The sequence below is a fragment of the Biomphalaria glabrata genome, chromosome 2, assembly GCF_947242115.1.
Source record: "Biomphalaria glabrata chromosome 2, xgBioGlab47.1, whole genome shotgun sequence".
In the NCBI taxonomy this organism is placed as follows: Eukaryota; Metazoa; Mollusca; class Gastropoda; family Planorbidae; genus Biomphalaria; species Biomphalaria glabrata.
Window position 1 is genome coordinate 39,242,214 of NC_074712.1, and position 20,990 is coordinate 39,263,203.

Sequence of the window (20,990 nt, forward strand, 5' to 3'; positions counted from 1 at the left end):
ATACTGACGTATTTCCTCTTGTTTATGTGTGAACTGTTACATTCACTGTTTAGTAGGCTAATACTTTAATAGAGTATAGAATATAGATCTATCTATATTCTAGATCGATCTACCATACATAATCACAATGATCTGAAACTATCTTCTAGTATCTAGATCTAATACTGTAATATATTTAATTCACAATGGGAAATACTGACACAAAACTCAATTTCAGAAAAGCAGTTATTCAGCTTACAACCAAAACCCAGGTATGACCATCCATAAAAAATAAATATTCATAATATTAATTTAGCGTAGAGTACGGTATTACTTATTACTTTAACTTTAATCTTTATACTTATTATTATCCTATTAGGCGTATTTTAATTATTTTTAATGTTATATTATCATTATTATTAAGATTATTATCATAGTCCTAGTCATCTAGATTTATTTATAATTTTATAATAATATTAATAATTTATTAATATTATTATTAAAATTAAATCTCTCTTAGTATAATATCTATCTGTAGATGAGTGTAGAGTGTAGACAGTGTAGATATAGACTATAGCTACTATCTAGATTCTAGACTAGAAGACTAGTATTTATTATATTATATCTAATGTCACTAAATTTAGATCTAGTGCTAGTGACACTAGTGTAGTAGAGACACAGCAGAGTCATGCTCATAGACTTCAGAAGACTAAAAACTTAAAAAAGTAAACAAGCAATAAACACTGAACCATAATTATAATCATAATTTACAAATATACTAAAACAAAGCCTAATAAAATACTCAGAAAAAAATAAAGATAAAGGCACATTGTAAATTTAAATCTCTCTCATTAAATAGATAGATACATTTTAAAGATAAATTGTAATGTTTAGGTTTACACGCTTGCATTATCATTCAATATGTTGCATTACTTTATAGTGCAACTATCTTGAGAGTGCAGAGGATAATGTTATGCGTGACAGTACACATAGCAGCTGGCCAGGCATATAAGAACAGACCGGGTTTTTGTCATTTGGGTCACATTGTGTATCAAGTGTAAAAAAAAAAATTAGTTGTGAGTTACCTTACAGTAGATACTATGTTGTTGTTTTTTAAACAGTTCAAACAGCATTTATTGGCAAGTGAAAGTTTATTGTCATCATTATTTTTCTTTTTTTCAAAAAATGCAAAGCCTATTGAAGCAAACGATGAAGCATTTTGGGAGCAGTTCTGGTCTGAGAGTGTCACTTGTGTCCAAGATGTATTTACACTCATACCTGCAACAGAAATACGAGCTCTGCGGGAAGAGTCTCCGTCAAATCTAGCCACCCTATGTTATAAAGCAGTGGAAAAGTTAGTGGCAGCTGCAGAGACTGGATGCCCTTCGCAGCGGGAACAACAAACTGGCAAGTTAAATTTCTTGTGACATTATTTTTAACTATGGGGCTGACCCAAACTTTCATATTTTAAGCTGTTGTGTTAGTGTTCTGTCTATATGACCGTCTGTCAACCACATTTAGCAAAAAATTTAAAGGCAAAAATCTAATTTATTGTATTAATAAAGGTGCAACAGCTACTTTTGGTGTTCAACCGGAACTTTTGGTTTTAAGCTGAAGTAAGCATTTAGTGTATGAACAAAGCTATAAACCATTTTTGAAACAAGATGATATAAGCAGTTCTTGTTTCTCACAATCAAATTAAGATATTGAGATCTGTAATTAGTTCACTATTTTCATTATCTTGCTTAATATGTCTTCTTGCAGAAAAGCATGCATTTTTAGCGGCCCCCGTAAGGGGAAAAAGCCGCTATTAGGTTTGTGCAAAATGTCCGTCTGTCACACTCAGATCTCGAAAACTAGAAGAGATATGAAAAATATTATTTCATCATTAAATCCGGCTTGAAAAGTTTAGGTGCAACGGCTACTTTTGGTTTTCTAAAAGCAAACCGTTTAATTTATAAAATTAATTATGCAAGCGATTTTTTCATAAAAATACACCAATTCTAAAACAATTACGTAAATGTAAGGGAGGCAATGTTACAATATGCTAACAAAGATGGACAATTTTTGTGTATTTTCAGTATCACTAAGTCAAATATATTTTTAAAATGTACAGGAAATGTTTACAACAAATACAAATAATAGTTAAAGACGTTTTTTCTGGTCAACTAGCTGCTAAAATTAAAAGAAAACATTTCTGTTTGTTTATAAAGGCTAATAATGCACTTTGTATGTAAATATCACGCACATTTTTTTAAATGGACTTTTTATGCAGCGATTTTCGTGCAGTAGCGTAACGTCGCAACATGATCAGGTGCTAAACCAATTCCTTAAACTTTAAAAAAAAATCAGATTTTATTTATTTTTTGTTTAGTGCCCCCATCCGAATAAAAGAAGCTTATTTTTGTGCGTTTTGTCTGTTGGTCGGTCTGTCCATCACGATTAGATTTAAAAAACTAGAACTCTAAAAGCTATTGAAAATCTGATTTACCCTTTAATGTTCCTCCCATAACATCTCAATAGTTTTAAGTATCTAAAATTGATTGTTCCGGATTTTTTTGTGCAAAACTAATCAACGCCAACAAATGTTTGTTTGCTCTTCTAACTTATATTACATTCAATTTCCATGCTTAAACGTTGCAAAAACACATTATCAATAATATGTTGTTCCGTTTTTTATGTAAATAGCATATTAATGCTAAATCATAATCTCTATACTGACTTATATTTCATTAATTGTAAAAATGTTCCGGATATTGTTTTATAAAACATGAATTATGCCTAATGATTGTTTGAAATCGCATAAGGCTTTTAAAAAAAGTAATTTACTAGAATTGATTACTGAAAATTACTTTTTAGACATTTAATTTTCTTGTAAAACATAACATAGAAGTTTTGTAATCGATAAAGAAAGTTCCGGATTTTGTTTCTTACAAATCGTCGCCAGAAATTTCCGAATTTATTTAAAAATCTACTAACGCCAAATAATTGTTTGAACTCCCTCTTCTAATTAATAAACAAATAATCTTCTCATAATGTTTTTACGGATTTTTATGAAAAATATTTTAACTCACTACTCTCTTACAGTACATTTAACTTTCTACATAAAACATTAAAAAATCTAATTATCGTTAATATTATGTTCCGATTTTTAAGGAAAACAGAATCCAAACACCAAAGTAAGGTATGAAAATCTCTCCACGTGGCTGTAGTACATCTAATTTTTATACGAGACCATCCAAAAAATTTAATTAACGGTATTACATTTATCTGAAATTCTCTTTTTCTTTTACTATTTATACAAACATCCGGAACAATCTATTATATAAACTTTTCAATTGTGTTCATACACAAAAATTATTGCGATGTTTTGAAACGTAAAATAAAGGTTAATCAATTTTTAATAACTTTTAGTTGCTTTTTTTATATCAAGATAACGGACAGACCGACTGACAGACAAAACGCAAAAACAATGTGGCTTTGATCCTTTTTAAATAATATCTATTAGAACTCAGTGCACCAATGTCTATGAACCCTCGTTAAATATCTCGTGTAAATAAAGACATTTTTTTTTATGGTACCGGTACTAGCCTATTGTGAGGTAATGGAATTTTTTTTCTTTGACGTCATATGAATGGACTCTTTAAATGTAATGTTAAAAGAACGCACTCGGTGCACCAATGTCTATTAACCCTCGAAAAAATTGCTTGTATTAAGGAAAACATATTTTAGTCTAACTAAGCCGTGTGACGTAGTGTTTTTTTTTTCCTTTGACGTCACATGGAATGAATTCTTTTAATGAAATGCTAAAAGAACGCACTCGGTGCACCAATGTCTATGAACACTCGAGAAATGGCTCGTGTTGATAAAGGTGATTTTTAGTCTAGCTAGGCCTTGTGACGTAGTGTTTTTTTTTCCTTTGACGTCATATGGAATGAATTCTTTAAATGAAATGCTAAAAGAACGCACTCGGTGCACCAATGTCTATGAACACTCGATAAAAGGCTCGTAATGATGAAGGCGATTTTTATTCTAGCTAGGCCGTGTGACGTAGTGTTTTTTTTCCTTTGACGTCATATGGAATGAATTCTTTAAATGAAATGCTTAAAGAACGCACTCGGTGCACCAAAGTCTATGAACACTCGATAAATGGCTCTTATAGATGAAGGCGATTTTTAGTCTAGCTAGGCCGTGTGACGTAGTGTTTTTTTTTCCCTCTGACGTTATATGGAATTAATTCTTCAAATGAAATGAAAAAAGAACTCGGTATAGTAATGTTTATTAAGCCTCGTTATGTGACTCGCGTTTAAAAAAGGAATGATATCTTGATTTAGATCTAATCTAGATTTTTTAAACTAGATCTAGATTTTTATTACAGTCTATCTAGATCTGGATTTATATTCTAATTAAAATTATTTTAGAGTCTAGATCTAGAATTTCTAGATCTAGTTTAGACTAAAATAGACTGGATTAAGATGTAGAATTTTAATTTCTAAACTACAAGTGTAAAAAAAAAGTGTAGATTTTCATTTCCAAACGTTTTGATCAATATTGTAATGTTTTAATATACTAAAACTAATCTACTATTTTTTTATTAAATTTAAATTTACGGCAAATGAATCTTTGAAACATTATTACTTTTGACCATCGGATGGCTGCCTGGTCGTGCGGTTTGCGCGCTGGACTGTCGTTCAGATTTATGGATGGCCCAGGGTTCAAACCCTGCCCGCTCCCATCCCCCGTCGTCCTGCGGGAGGTTTGGACTAGGAAGTAATTATCTTCAACTCTGAAGGAACATCCGAAACGTGTAAAACATTTTACATCAAAATTAAATCACCTCTTGAATATTATTTGCGAATATGCAGATCCGACAAGGATCCGACTTCGACGGGGGCCGCCTCTGAGTTTGTGTAACACAAACTCTCTTTGTAATCTTGTTATACATAAAATTAAAATGATAAAGAGTCTCAATTTTCTTTGCTAAGTCTGTAATTGATAATAATGGTCACTTATTGCAGTGAATGTGATTAATCTAATTTTTGTTTTATTTAGTGTGTGATGTAAATGTGTTTGTATGACTTACCCATATGGCCACTATGTGTCACACACAGTTTCTTTGACTCTTTATAATTAAATTCAATAAAATAAAAGCACTCCCCTTTGACATCCAGGGCTAGCGACTTAGTTCTGGCAGATCAACTAAACTATTTTCTTTTGTAAGATAATTTGTACAAGTTTTTATGTTTGTTTGTTTTTTTAGCTAAAATTTAATGCTAAAATGTGAAGATTAGATACGTTTGTAAGTTATAAAAAAAAATTGAGCTGAAAATTCATTTGCAATATTCCTAAAACTTAGCCATTTGCTCTAAATAAAAACTTGTTTTAAGGGGGATTGGGGGATTAAAAAAAATTCCAAAGTGAGAAGTCTTGAATGCAAGTCATTGTTAAAACTAGGATTTTTATTTTAGAATGTTAAGATGTCCTTTCGTTCACTTATTTCTATTGGATCTCCATGTCAACACCAAATGTGCCAAATAACAAATATTTGTTGGGAATGAGTAAAAAAAGCTCTAGCATTGACCACATATCATCCTAACTCTTAGGTCACAGAAATAAGTGAACTTTATGGAGACTACCAGGTCTTGAAGGAGTACTTTACTTTTAATAAATCATAGAAAAATTAGTTACATATTTTTTTTTTATCATACAGTGTTGAATTGTGTGCGCCTTCTGACACATATTTTACCATACATATTTGAAGACCCAGACTGGAGAGGGTTTTTTTGGTCAACACTACCAGGTCAAGAAGAAGGAGAAGTGAGCATGAATTTGTCATCATTTCCTATGTTCTTTGATCAGACACTAAAGTTTGTCAATGCTAATGTTATTCCAACCAAACAGAATTAATCTGCTACTCTTCATAGCTATTTAAACAAATTTTAAATGTAAATGTTACAGGATAACAATTCAATTAGCTATTATTGATTATAAAGACATTGTCATACCAAATATACAATTTTTACGAAAGGACTAAAAATGAATGAGTAGTGCTTGCTATAGAAAAAAAAATGTAAATATAGACACATTAATTTCTTGCTACATGTTTAAGATAAGTTTTAGCTGTAAACTAAACAGAAGAAACAAGCACAGCTTGCAACAATTATCATATTTTATACACTGATTATACATAACTCACTTACTAATATTTTTCTATCATTAATTCCATTTTAAGGGTGACAGTCCACCATTAGCACAGTCTTTAATTGCAGCAACCTGTGTAAGTTATTGATGCTATATAAACTTTAAAAAATCTCTCTTACACACACACACACACATATATATACATACATACATACATATATATATATATATATATCCTAATAAAAAATAAAATATTTTATTGAACTTTGCAGGACCTGCTCTTTTGTCCTGAATTTACAGTAGCAACATCAAGAAAGACTGGACCAGTTAGTACAACTTTTTTGTCATCATAAAAATGTGAATTTACATTTTGTTTTGTTATGCAGTGTTGAAGATTTCTATCATTGCAGCTCTTTTGAATCAATGTTTTAGGATAATCCTGAGGATATGGGAACAATTGATAGTTGTGAATATATCTGGGAAGCTGGCGTAGGATTTGCACACTCTCCACCACATAATTCCTTCCATGATCAAAATAGAACAGAGCTTTTGAAGCTACTTCTGACTTGTTTTTCAGAGACCATGTATCTACCTCCTGTTGGTATGTTGTTTTTTTCCTTAGTGTATGACCTTTGACCAACCATGTAAAATGAGTTCTGTATAAAGTCAGTTAAATAGAAGCTCAGAATATAAGGTTGTAGCTTCAAGCTCTTCCTCAAAAAGAAATTAATTACAAAATTACTTTTTCTAATAATATTTAAATATGCATTAACCATTTCACAACTACCGCTAGACACCTAGAGTTGTTTCGTATTTGCACACACTGATAGTTTTTTTAATAATTGTTTCATCCTTAGAGAGCGATAATGAAGCCTCTTTTTATTTTGGTGTGTATTTGGTATTTGCAGCATTTTGGAATGGATTTTATGATCTAATATTGAATGATAATGTTAGATTCCTAAGTTTATTTTTTATCTATTTGAAAAAACGTTTTTTTCTGATTTTTTTAGCGGCCCCCGAAAGGGGAAAAGACGCTATTATTTTGGGTGAAATGTCTGTCCGTCTGTCTGTCCGGCCCGTTTAGATCTCGTAAACTAGAAAAGCTATTGAAAATCCAACATCATAATATTTTAGACCATTCAAAGTTCTGATGTAACGGCTACTTTTTTTTTTCTGAAAGTGAAAAATCTAATTTTTAAAATCAGTTATGCAAGAAGTTTTTTAAAGAGAAAAAGCTAATTAGTATGCATTATAAGTTATACCTAATTTAAAACGAATAGTAATCTTATAAACTTCATTTTCCTGAACTTGTTATTATTACGTAAATATTTTTTTTTTTTTTTTTTTTTTTTTTTTTTTTTGAGGATTTGAATAAGAGATTGAGCCTTTTCAAAACAATTAGATTATAAGACTTAGGCCAGGGGAGGCGTGGTGGCTGAGAGGTAAAGCACTTGGCTTCCGAACCGGGGGTCCCGGGTTCGAATCTTGGTGAAGACTGGGATTTTCAACTTTGGAATCTTTGGGCGCCTCTGAAACCACTCAGCTCTAATGGGTACCTGACATTAGTTGGGGAAAAGTAAAGGCGGTTGGTCGTTGTGCTGGCTACATGACACCCTCGTTAACCATAGGCCACAAAAACAGATGTTAGTTGGGCCAGGTTCATATCTAACTTTACATTCACTTTCACCTATCCTTTGATCTGCTGGACCATTGGGGCACTACACAAGATCTGTTAACCTTCATTCTCCATTCTTATCTCTCATTTGTCTTTGATATAATTTCATTTGGATGTTCTTTCTGAAAATATTAAAGCCTGCCTGGGTGGACCACTTCGGGGGCCAATTTTGAGTTTGTGTTTCAACACAAACTGTCTTTTGTAACCTTGTTTTCTGTGAATTGATAATTATAATAAATAATTGATACAGATTTATATTTCTTCTCTTAGGGATTGGGAAGATAATTCCTGACAACTGCTTACGGGCTGAGCCTAAATGTTTAATTTAATAGATTTATATTTATTACTACATAGTCTGAATCCATTAATGGATTTAAAGCCATTTTCTAAAGATACTGACATCTCATTACATTATAAAGAGCCTTCTAGATAGGATGACATCCACATTTTTCTAGCCAGTATTATAGTAAAGATCTGTAAGTTGTGAACCACAGCAAATAGAGTTTATTGTAAGAAACTGTTGTCTCTCTCCCAGCTGATGCTCATGTTGTACCAAATCAGTGGATTCAGTTTTTCACCTCCACTGAAAACAGGCAAGTGATTGAACAGTTATATAGGTTTTTTTTTGTAAGATTAGAAACCATTTTGAATCCTTGGATCCTTTTTATTTTTTATAATATAAAAAGTAATTAAATGCTTATATTGTGAACATAAAATACTATGCTAATCAATTCACCCTGTTTGGAAAAACGTTAGTACACATTATTTTCTCTCTTAGATTAAGTTGAAACTTTGCACTATTATTCATTGGTATAGACAAGACAGTAACCATAAAAAAATTAACCAATTTGTTAATTAATTACTGGTAATTAATTATTTTGTTTTATACCAACAAGGGAAATAAATCCCTCAATATTCCAAGATATGGCTAAATATGTAGGGTTTCATCCCCTTAGATAATTGAAAACATTATTTCTCCCACACCTATTCTCAAATCAAGTTGAAACTTTAAAAAATTATTTATTTTACCGAACAAAACATTAATCAATAAAAAAAATTGACCAATTAGTCAGTTAATTATCAGTAATTAACTTTTTTGTTTGATATTGAATAAAGGAAATAACTTCTGAGAGATATAGTTGTAAGTGCAGATTTCTTTCCGTTAGATAAACTTTAAAAAAAAAATCATTTGTTTATATTTCGCTTGTTGTAGACATGCTCTGCCTCTGTTCACCTCACTACTCAACTGTCTGTGCTCCTATGACCCAGTTGGCTATGGACTTCCCTACAATCACCTGATGTTCACAGACTCCCGTGAGCCTCTAGTGGAGGTAGCTCTCCAGGTTCTGTGTGTCACCATAGAAAATGATTCCAATTCTCAGCCAGTGTCAGTGGATGGAACCAGTGGTGGTACAGCTATGGACCAGACTAGCGATGTATGTGTGCTTTCTGTAGTGATGTTTCCAATGCATAAACTTGACTTGGCCTCTGATTTGTTTTTCTTCAGTTTTGAAATAAACACTATTGAACTAGATTTATTTGATTGAAAAGTGATTGAACTAGATTTATTTGATTGAAAAGTGATTGAACTAGATTTATTTGATTGAAAAGTGATTGAACTAGATTTATTTGATTGAAAAGTGATTGAACTAGATTTATTTGATTGAAAAGTGATTGAACTAGATTTATTTGATTGAAAAGTGATTGAACTAGATTTATTTGATTGAAAAGTGATTGAACTAGATTTATTTGATTGAAAAGTGATTGAAAAATTTAACCATAAAAAAAAAACTACAACTCAATACAATCTTACTTTTTGTCTTGCAGAGTGGTGGTACAGATAATCTTTTCCTAAATTATTTGTCCAGAATTCATAGAGAAGAGGTATGTTTGAATCAAGCTGTAAGGAATGTGTTTGAATTAGTGGTTTGTTAAATTGTATTATGTCAACAATTTTGTTTACTCATTTCATACACTACATTAGTAATCGGAATTAACAATGTTTTTTTTTTTTTTTTGTCTTCAGGATTTTGCATTTATATTGAAAGGTATTACTAGACTGCTGAATAATCCTTTGCAGCAGACATATCTTCCAGGCTCTTATAAGAGGATTCAGTTTCATCAAGAGTTACTGGTGCTATTTTGGAAGATGTGTGACATAAATAAGGTAAACAGTTTTATGATTTCAGCTGCCACTTTTTTTGTTGTGCTAAATAAAGAATTTCCTCATATCTTTGTAGATATATAAATACTTCAGCATTCAAAATTCAAAACTAAATTGTTTTAAAATTTACTTATGTGTAAAAAAAGGGGGTTTAATTTTTTAGTACTTTTTCTTTCATTGTTCAAGTAAATGATTATTTTCTAGGTTTATTTAAATTTGAACAAATCATCTTATCATTCCTAACTACTATGTACATTGATTTTTCTAATTCCAGAAATTCATGTTCTTTGTTTTGAAAAGCAGTGATGTTTTAGACATTCTGGTTCCTATTCTTTACAATTTGAATGATGCCAGAGCTGACCAGTGTAAGTTGACTAACTTTTCAAGTTTCTTTTCTTACCTTATTATCAAATAAAACTGCAGATTATAACTGACTCTACATATTTGTCTTTCTCCCCTCCTTGTTTAGCAAGAGTTGGATTAATGCACATTGGAGTTTTTATCTTACTACTTCTGAGTGGTGAAAGAAACTTTGGTGTTCGTCTCAATAAGCCATACTCTGTCAGAGTACCCATGGACATTCCTGTCTTCACTGGGTCACATGCTGATTTTCTCATTATTGTAAGTTTCACACTGCATGTTATATGTCATTTTTTTTTTTAAATGTCATTTTTATTTACATCAATAGTAATTTGACCTAAGGTAATCTAAAAGCCTATCCTAGTTTAAATTGTTTGGTTAGGTAGTGCTCATGAATTGAACTATATATAAGGCATATATTTGCAAGTGGCTAGTTTGGCGATTTGTACAAGATGTAACAAAGCATTTAAATTTCAGCAACACAGCAAATGAATCAAACATGTGCACTTGTATAAACACTAACAAAAGTGACATTTTTTAGTAGTATTAATGGCTTCGTTATAATCTCTTTTATAGGTATTCCACAAAATAATAACAACAGGACACCAGCGTCTACAACCTTTGTTTGACTGTCTCTTAACCATCATAGTTAATGGTTAGTTGCACTTGTACATATGTTTGAAAAGCAGTAAATAATCAATGAAACTATAAATTATTCTTAGTATTGAAATTAATTTATCTGTAATCTACTTAATTCCTTATTTCATTGTTGACTTATATTTTAGTGTCTCCCTACTTGAAAACACTGTCAATGGTGGCCAGCACAAAACTTCTTCATTTACTGGAGGTAGGAATAGGAAATAGTTGTTACTGACATAAACTGGTGTAGACATTTTACAATACAGTAAAGATGTTAAGGCCATCTCTTTCTTTTTTTTTTTTCTTAAGACATTTATAGTACCAGGTATATACATTGAGCTCCTCCTTTGTGGTCAATGATAAGTAAAATATCACTTCCTAAGAGTAGCAAAGACACAAATTTTGACTGATACTTATATATATATATATGTATATATATATATATATGTATATATATATATATATGTATATATATTAGGGGTGCACCGGATAGTCCCTCCGGCTCCGGCTTCTGCCGAATATCCGGCATTTTTTACTATCCGGTGCTATTCGGCTCCGGTCGGATATCACTACCGGATAGTAAACCGGATAGTAAAATATACACCTATTTAATATGCATAAAGTGGACCTCGTTCCATTACTGTCTGTTATAGAATGTATTAATGCTTATATGAAAACAAAATAATGTGCTTAAAAATAGAGCCATTATGAATATGCACCAAACATCGTTTATTATAAAGACAAGGCATGTTAATAACTTAATATAAATAGAGATGAAACTTTACATCATAAATGCGCTTTACATACAGAGCAGCAATGGCTGGCATTTTTTTCAATTTGTCTTGACCTTTGAGTAAGTTAGTTAACATGTTAAAATGCTACATTCCTTGACTACGTCATGCTGACCAGACGTCTGTCTAGCTGTGTGGGTATATCTCCAGAGGTAGAGATGAACAACTCCCACCCCCTTTTATTTGTTTAGTCCATCACATTGAGTTTATTTATAGGCAGGTAACCACAAGTTAAATACGATGGACGTAGGTTTAATGTCAGCGTATTGACACTCTCTAGTGGTCACACCTTTCGAGGGAACTGAGTTTGTTTACTTAGTAGTTAATTTTTATTGGGGGGGGGGCTGGACTACAAGAGCCACACCTCTAAGGTGACCAGGTATATTTCTAGATGAACATCTCCCTCCCCCTTTTATTTGTTTAGCCCATCACATTGAGTTCATTGATTGACAGGTGAACCCAAGTCAGATACGATGGACGTAAGCACTCTCTATAGGTCACACGAGGGAACTAGGTTTGTTATTGGGGGGTGGCCTAGACTTTACATTATAAATTCGTATTACATACGTAGCAGCGATGTCTGGCACACTTTAAAAGCTTGTCTTGACCTTTGAGTGGTCTAGTAACCATGTAATATTTCTTAACTATGTCAAGCTGTTTGTCTAGATGTGCGGGTATATCTCCAGAGGTAGAGATGAGCAACCCCCACCTCCTTTTGTTTGTTTAGTCCATAACATTGAGTTCACAGATAGGCAGCTGACCACATTAAGCCAGATGTCAACGTGTCGACACTTTCTAGAGGTCACATCTTATGAGGGAACTGAGTTTGTTTACTTGGAAAAGAATTTTTATTAGGGGCGGGACTACAAGCCAAATCTCCATAAGGTTACTCTGGTATGAGTGTGTTTATTATGAGATAGGTTGTCAATCAAGGGTCTGGACCACAACCCACACCTTTTATACTATTGGCAGGGACAATAAGTTTGTTTACTTAAAGTCTCAATTAGGAGGCTGGACTACAAGCCAAACAGACACTGACCAGGGGTATCTTTAAAGGGAGGGCTCAAGAGACTCAACACGCTCAACTTCTTATTTGTTTAATCCATGACAATGTATTGATAGACATTGACCATTCTTAAGCCAGAATGGATTAACGCAGATTGTTGAGAAACATTGACATTGTCTAGAGGTGACTAGATGATGAGACTAAGTTTGTTTACTTGGAGAGAAATGTCATTTAGGGCGCTGAACACACGTTCGTTGCACAATAAAATAAAACAAATATGTGCATGTGTGCGTGTATGTATTTTTTCCCCTTGTATTAAAACTTTTAGAAAGAAAACTAATATCATTGTTTTAATCTATTGACTTAATATATAAAGGAAAACCTTACAGTAAAATTTAACATCGCAGAAAAAAAAATGGATCTAAAGTACCACAATTAGATCTAGAAAACAAAGAAAAAATATGGTGGAATATTAGGAAACACTTGACCTCTGTAACTAAGGTACAGATATAATTTATCTATATGCTTGACTGACCATGCAATTGTGTTATCTTTTTTCGCCTGCACACTAAACACTATTGCGAATGCCCAAGAACAAAAACGCGTGATGGTCAACACCATCATCTATACACACTACACTAGGACTACATGTGTAGGCTCACTACGTCTATCTGACCAGATTGTCTATTTATGTTGTTTTTTTTGGTACGGAGGGTGTGAATGCGTTTTTTTTTCTTCTATAGTTGATTTTCCTGATTTTCTTAGATCTATATAACAGTAGATCTAAACATAGATACCAATAATAGGCCTACAGACTACAATTAAATCTATGCTTCGCAACATTTAAGGCTCAGGCTATGAGTAGGTATAAAAGATGTTCCTGCTGTTAATAAAATATCGTTTGCCGCAAATGGATTAGTAAATATATGACCTACTACGCTTCAGATTCCAACTATTAACTAACAGATATCAGTATTAAGCCCTTGAAACCAGAACCAGAAGCAGTCTTTGGACTTAAAATTACAAGTCTGATGACCAGTTGTTGGTCAGAAATTCTTGAACACATACATCCAACCACCATACAAGCCAGACGAGAGATTTACATTAGTAACTAGTTAAATATATACTAACATATTTTACATCGACCCTCCAACACACAGCCTTTATGGTTGGTGGCCTCGTACATGCTACACAGATTAATTTTTGTTTATAAATACTGTTAAGCTTGAATAAATCAATCAGTAACAGAGTTTAAAACAATACGGTATATAAAAGGAAAAAAAATAATACCAACAAATATAGGTTTGTTATTTAACAGTTTCGTAAAATGCTCAGCAATACAAGCTATTTACAAGACACTTAGATATTCGGCTCCGGCTCCGGCCCCGGCCGAATATCAAATTTTACTATCCGGTCATATCCGGCTCCGGCCGGATATCAAAAAGTACTATCCGGTGCACCCCTAATATATATATATATATATGTATATATATATATATATATATGTATATATATATATATATATATGTATATATATATATATATATATGTATATATATATATATATATATAGACAGACTTATAATGATATAGATGCATACAGATATAATCCTGTTAAATACATTGTTTATCTACTTTATTTGTTGTTCTTTTATTCCTTTATGCTATTGTTTATCCCAGGTGAGATTTTTTGGTACTATTTAAATCTGTGTAATGTCATAAGAATATATTCACAACTCTTGATGTTTGTTGTTAAGGCAAAACATTGTTTACACATTATATCTCCCTTGGCATAGACAATACATGAATCAATACAAAAATTAACCATTAACCCAATAGCTCCTATTTCCGGTTCAAAAACCCCCCTTCAAAGTCCTAAGCAAGGAGGGATAACTCCGTATTTAAAAAAAAAATCCTAAAAAATATGTATTTTGCAAAATAATCTAATTGAAGATCTAATAAAAATAAACAAACAAATAACTTTAAAAAATAGAACTATATGTCTAGTTTTAAAAAATATATACGTTTAATACCACTAGAATGTAAAAAACTTCAAAAATAGTCATTTTCCCACGTGGGGGCTTATACACTGGGGCTATGGTCCTGTTCGTTTGAAAAATTATTTAAAAAATAAAAACCTTTCCGATTTTATTAAAAATAGAATCCGTAATCTCCAAAATGATTTGTTTAGGACAAAAACGGGAAAACGTTTCCAACTGCAGAAGGAGCTAATGGGTTAAATATAAATATTGGCAATTAATTATGTTGATATCAAAAAGGGAAATAACTTCTACATTCTTGGGAGATAGTTTCAGTGCAGAGTTCTTCCTCTTTGATGAACTTTTTAAAAAAAAAAAGGATTTTAATACAATATTTTGCTTATTTTAAAATCGCTCCTCTAATTTGCCATGTTAAACAATTTTTAAATTTTGTATCAGTCTTAGCAAAATTTCTTTTTTATTCTTTACCCAGGCATTCAGCACACCTTGGTTTTTATATGCCAGTGCAACGAATCATCATTTGGTATTTTTCTTGCTGGAAGTCTTCAACAATATCATTCAGTATCAATTTGATGGTCAGTTAAACATAGCTAGCCTATTCGTTCAATAGTGTAGACATTACATGTATGCAAGATTGCCAACATGCTGACAAAAATGCATTGAATAAAAAATAACTTGCCAGTTAAAACATTCATATTTTATAATAGCTGTGAAACTTTTATACTGATTAATAGCAGTAAAACACTCAAACCAGTTAACAGCAGTATAAAACATTTAAACTTTAGAATAGTAAGGGAACATTCAATCCAATTAAAATATGTAAAATATTCAATCTTTCTAATAGCAGTAAAACATTCAAACTTTATAACAGCAGTGAAACATTTAAAGCGATTAATAGCAGTAAAACACTCAAACCAATTAATAGCAGTATAATATGTTTAAACTTTATAATAGTGTTTGTAATAGCAGTGAAACATTCAAACTTTATAATGCATGTAAAAAAAAACACTTTTTAAAGCGGTGAAACATTGAAACTTAGTAATAGCAGTAAAACATTCAAACTTTATAATAGTGATGAAATATTCAAACTTTAAAATAGCAGTACAATATTCAAACTTTATGATAACAGTGAAACCTTCAAACTTTATAATAGCAGTGAAACATTCAAACCAATTAATTGCGGTACTATACCAAATAACCAGGCAGCTATCTGTTGTAATAAGACCTCACAGTCTAGTCATTAAGATTATTAAATAGTAATATTATGTCCTAGCCTAAACATCATGTAGGACAGCAGGGGTGGAGCCAGGCAGGGTTCAAACAAATGATCATCACATAACCGGGCAGTGATCTGTTGTGACACATCCTCAACAGTAAGATATGACTTTGGATGTTTTCTGAAACAAAAACAATAAAAGAAAAATGAACAGATGTAATGTTTAAACTTTAAAGTTAAATTTAATGATCTAACATTTAATTAAATTATATTTAATGATCTAATGTTTAATTATGTGTATAAAATAATCAGTTAGGGCCTACATCAATGATCAAATAGTCTTGATGTTTTTCATTGAGACAGAAATAATTTTAATGTATTAAAAGTAGTCTACTTTAAACTTATAAATCTTTGTACAAAGGTTATATCAACTCACTTGATCTGTCTGGTAAAAAGTTTGTACACATTATTTCTCCGACACCTAATTTTGGATCATGCTGAAATTTTGCACAAATATTTCTTCTACATTTTCAACCTAAGAATCGATTAAAAAAAAAAACCATTAGTTAATTAACTATTGGTATTTAATTATTTTTTTAGTTATCTTGAACAAGGGAAAGAAATTGTACTTGAACTGAAAAGGTAGCATAAGCTGAATTAGTTCCCTTTATAGGTCACTGCTTGTAAGTAAGTTTGAAACAAACAATACATAATTATACAATCTTTTATAGTCATAAGCACCTCACTAGCAGAGTGGTTAGAATGTTGGCTTGAGGAGATGTAAGCCATGAATTCAAATTCAGGTCGTTCCCCCACTTCTTTTTTCAAAATTATTTTTTCATGCTATTAAAAACCGATTACTTTATAATTCACCCAGATATCCCATTCTCTCCCCCCATTTTCCCAACTGGTTCAGATAAGTGATAGGATCAAAGCGTAGTGAGAAAGCTAAAAGCATGAAATAGTACTAAACAAAAACAATTGGTAAAAATATTTCTGGTTATACAGATTAATTGTTGTTGGTCTAGATCTATAAAAAATTTAATTACAATACTAATTGATACAAGTACACTTTGTATAGGCTTTGTTTTTTTAAAAAAGGTATTTTTTAAATATTTTTGTTTTTTTATATTAACCTATTAAATTATACATTAATTAAATCTAGTAAGTTTTAGATTTAGATGTAGATCTATAAATCTAAATTCAAATCTAAGATAAATACGCGAAAAAATTAAACAGAAAGAACACACAAAAAGTGATAGATTTAGAATAAAATAATCTAGACCTAGGCTAGTTGGAAATAGCAAGAAAGCATATGAAACATTAAAAGCTTAAACCAACACAAAACAAGTTAAAACCACAGTGATGGAAAACAACAATGTAACTCTTCTGACTGAAGAAGTAGATGAACAGAATATTGCAACTTTTATTGTTACCTAGTAGCGAGCATAGCTAAAAAATAGTCTGAGACCTGTAACTAGAATTTTATTATTAAGATCAACCGATCAGTGTTTAACATGTGTTGGCACGTTTTCCAGTGGTATATTGGTTCCTACTTAAATTTCCTAGGTTATTAAGGATAACCTCTAGGTATATAATTACACTAATGTATGCCACAGAATGTATGCAAAATAAGACTTAACAAAGTCCCAGGTAAACATATATACAAATAGTTTATATACAATTAAAGACAAAAAACTGGATAAATAACTGGCTGTATGCTCACAGGCCTTCTCAATAAAAAATAAAATTTGAACATAATTTAGACTATATATAATCAGATTATTCCAAGATGCTCATTTGAGCAGCTAGCAACAGCTTCAATGGTTTGTTTAATCTAGATTTAGCTACTGCAACAACTGTTAGTGAATATTTCTTCTTTTCTCATTGTTTTTTTTTTTTATTTCAGGAAATGCCAATCTAGTGTATACAATAATTCGAAAGAGGAATGTCTTTCATCAATTAGCCAATTTGCCCATTGATCATTCAGCCATAGCCAAAGCCATGACAAAGCGTGGAAAAAAATTTGCTGCTCCTCCACAGGACACCCATGACCCACAGACGATGGAAGGAGCTCAGCCAGCACTAGAGGCTGAACCAGGGACATTGAAAGTGACATTAGCTGCTACTCCACGTAAACTTTGCAATTATACTTTAATAATAATTTCATCTTTCTGATTCTTTTCATTCCTTCTAACTTTTTAATTCTAATTTTGACTTGTTTTGTTTTGACATCTTGCTTAGGTCCAAATTCAGATTTTACCTCAGCTAATTAAAGCTTTTGTTATGTTTTCAGTTAATTAAACCTTTTATTATGTATTCCCTAATTTTTTTTTTATTACATCAATTAAAAAGAATAGATACTAAAAGTTCATGATTCTTGGCATCAAGATTTAGAAGACCATATAATTAAGAAGAATTCTCATTGCTTGCTAGTCGGACAATTTTAGCATCCACACCTAAGGAATCATATAGTTATTTTTGAAAAATGAATAAAAAAAGAAAAGGTGTCAGGTTGGATTTGGCTTACTCTGCACAAATCACTCAACTAGCACCATCAAATAGATGCATAAATAAAAAACAAAAGGGGCAAAAAAAAAAAGAAAAAGATTGACCAAGCAGCATGCAGCTACGTAAATTAGGGACATTCACCAACCTTTAGTTCAATTTTATGTAATAGGTGAAAAAAAGAGTTTTATACAAACTTTTATGTTTCCATTTACAAAAGAGATCAATGGAAAAGGATGGATAATTGTGAGTTTTAGAGACCACATTCAAGTCATGACTGTTGGGTGGCCCACATTATGTACTATTAATTCCTCCAATAATTATTTTGTATAGAAAACATAAGAAAACATAAGCTTGCAATCTGTAAAGGGTTCCTCAGTTTTTCATTTGTGCGTGTTTCAGGTATTGATAAAATGACAGAAAGATCAGCACCAGATGAAAACCACCAGCCCCAAGAGTCTGCTCTCGAAGAGAAAACCTCAGCTGTTCAACCACGCAATGAGATATGTAGCCATGAGAGTGACCAGGAGAAGTGCTCATCATCTCAAACTGAGCCAGCTACTAGTCCAAAGAACAAGTCATCCCCAAAGCTAGAAAAAGCCAAATGTTTGGTAAGATGAAATTAAATTTTGAGATTGTATTTTTTTTTTATAGTTAATTTAAATATTGCTGAACTTGTTCTCTTCTGAATTAATTCCCTTGTTCTAACAGAATTATTCACTTTCCCATTTGTAGTGCAATACTATGTTTTGATTGAACTTGAAGAACTATTTATGTTTGTTAAAAGAAAAATGTTACATTTAGTGGAGAATTAAAACGAAATTCATACCCTTTTATTTAAGTTAATTTTTTTTTTTTAAAGAAATTTGTAATTCAACTAGGCAATATTTTCTGATCCTAATTAATAAACAAAAATTGTTTATTGTTTATCCAGATGGTCACTATATTGAATAATTTACTGTTTGAAAATCAGATCAAACTAAAATGCATTATTATCCTATCTCAATACCATTGAAAGAAATCATGATTTAAAAAAAAAAATGAAAATAAAGGTACTGCTTAAAATTATATACATTCTTGGATGGAGAAAAATGAAACTATTCAAGATTAAATTTAAAGAGATTAAAAATAGAGAGGAATGAAAGTGAAATGAATGAGCATTGATGATGCTAGACTGTTTCAAATTGACAATAAAAGCATAATTGTGTAGACATTAGGTTATATATTAATCATGACAAAGTTAAATATTTATCACCTTTTAAATGAAACAATGAATTTTAAGAAAATTTTTATTGTACGAATAAAATAGCTTGATAATTAATGCTATTTATAGATAGTTTTTTTGTGTGTAAATTTTGAAATCCTCAAGCAGAACTTTCACACTTTTGAGTTTAACCTTGTTTGTCATTATTGTGTCAGAATGGCTTGTAGTAATCGAATGTCTATTTTATTCTATCTAGTCTTCACCCACCAAGACACCAAGCATAACAGATCACAAAGTATCTTCACAAACAGAGTCCAAGCAGATTCACATTCCTAAGTCAGCATCTTCTGGAGCTGCATCATGGGTAGCTTCTCCAGAGTGGGTATGTTGTTGAGTTACATTCACATTATGATCATTACATGATAATAATATTGGTTTAAAAGATGGAAATTAAGTTTTTAACTTCATAAAAACACATTATTTTGCTGTATGCTCAGGTTCAGTCTTGGAAACAAAAACTTCCTTTACAAACTATTATGAGAATGTTACAAGTACTTGTTCCACAAGTTGAAAAGATCTGCATTGATAAGTAAGTGCTACCTGTATCTGAAGCAAAAGTGTTTTATTTAAATGTCTTTATTGACATAGATTACTTGTTATTATTTGTCATTGACTTGAATTAAATTGACATACATTAATTTTTATTTCTTGTCATTGAACTGAATTAAATTGACATAGATTACTTGTTATTATTTGTCATTGACTTGAATTAAATTGACATACATTAATTTTTATTTCTTGTCATTGAACGGAATTAAATTAACATAGATTACTTATTATTTCTTGTCATTGAACTGAATTAAATTAACATAGATTACTTGTTATTTCTTATCATTGAACTGAATTAAATTAACATAGATTACTTATTATTTCTTGTCATTGAACTGAATTAAATTAACATAGATTACTTGTTATTTCTTGTCATTGAACTGAATGAAACGCTTGACTGACCACAGCTTTAGTTTCACTTTTATCAATTTTTTTTTCTCTTCATGCTCTCAAGGGGCTTAACCGATGAAACAGAGATTCTGAAGTTTCTTCAGCATGGAACTTTGGTTGGTCTCCTTCCAGTTCCCCATCCAATTTTGATCAGGAAATACCAGGCCAACAGTGGGACTACCATGTGGTTCAGGACCTATTTATGGGGCGTCATATACTTAAGGTAAGCTAAAGGGCATTCCTCCTGCACAGATTTAGAACCATTAATATCTAGTTTTGAAAGATCTACTGTCATGTAGTAGTAACAT

General features: G+C 31.4%; 1 protein-coding gene across 1 annotated transcript in view; it reads left to right on the forward strand.

Moving 5' to 3' along the window:
* The window catches only part of LOC106063254 (protein HID1-like), a 23,532-nt gene continuing 2,542 nt past the window's right edge, over positions 1–20,990 (forward strand). Inside the window, exons 1-20 of the mRNA XM_013221573.2 lie at positions 1–251; positions 1,173–1,386; positions 5,690–5,796; positions 6,212–6,256; positions 6,393–6,446; positions 6,553–6,721; positions 8,331–8,388; positions 9,009–9,231; positions 9,623–9,679; positions 9,822–9,962; positions 10,234–10,324; positions 10,429–10,580; positions 10,896–10,974; positions 11,105–11,166; positions 15,228–15,330; positions 17,881–18,105; positions 18,882–19,090; positions 19,940–20,065; positions 20,181–20,272; positions 20,747–20,905. Of these exons, the coding sequence (XP_013077027.2) occupies positions 186–251; positions 1,173–1,386; positions 5,690–5,796; positions 6,212–6,256; positions 6,393–6,446; positions 6,553–6,721; positions 8,331–8,388; positions 9,009–9,231; positions 9,623–9,679; positions 9,822–9,962; positions 10,234–10,324; positions 10,429–10,580; positions 10,896–10,974; positions 11,105–11,166; positions 15,228–15,330; positions 17,881–18,105; positions 18,882–19,090; positions 19,940–20,065; positions 20,181–20,272; positions 20,747–20,905 (2,432 nt within the window). The 5' untranslated portion in view covers positions 1–185. The remainder of the gene's footprint in view (positions 252–1,172; positions 1,387–5,689; positions 5,797–6,211; positions 6,257–6,392; positions 6,447–6,552; positions 6,722–8,330; positions 8,389–9,008; positions 9,232–9,622; positions 9,680–9,821; positions 9,963–10,233; positions 10,325–10,428; positions 10,581–10,895; positions 10,975–11,104; positions 11,167–15,227; positions 15,331–17,880; positions 18,106–18,881; positions 19,091–19,939; positions 20,066–20,180; positions 20,273–20,746; positions 20,906–20,990) is intronic.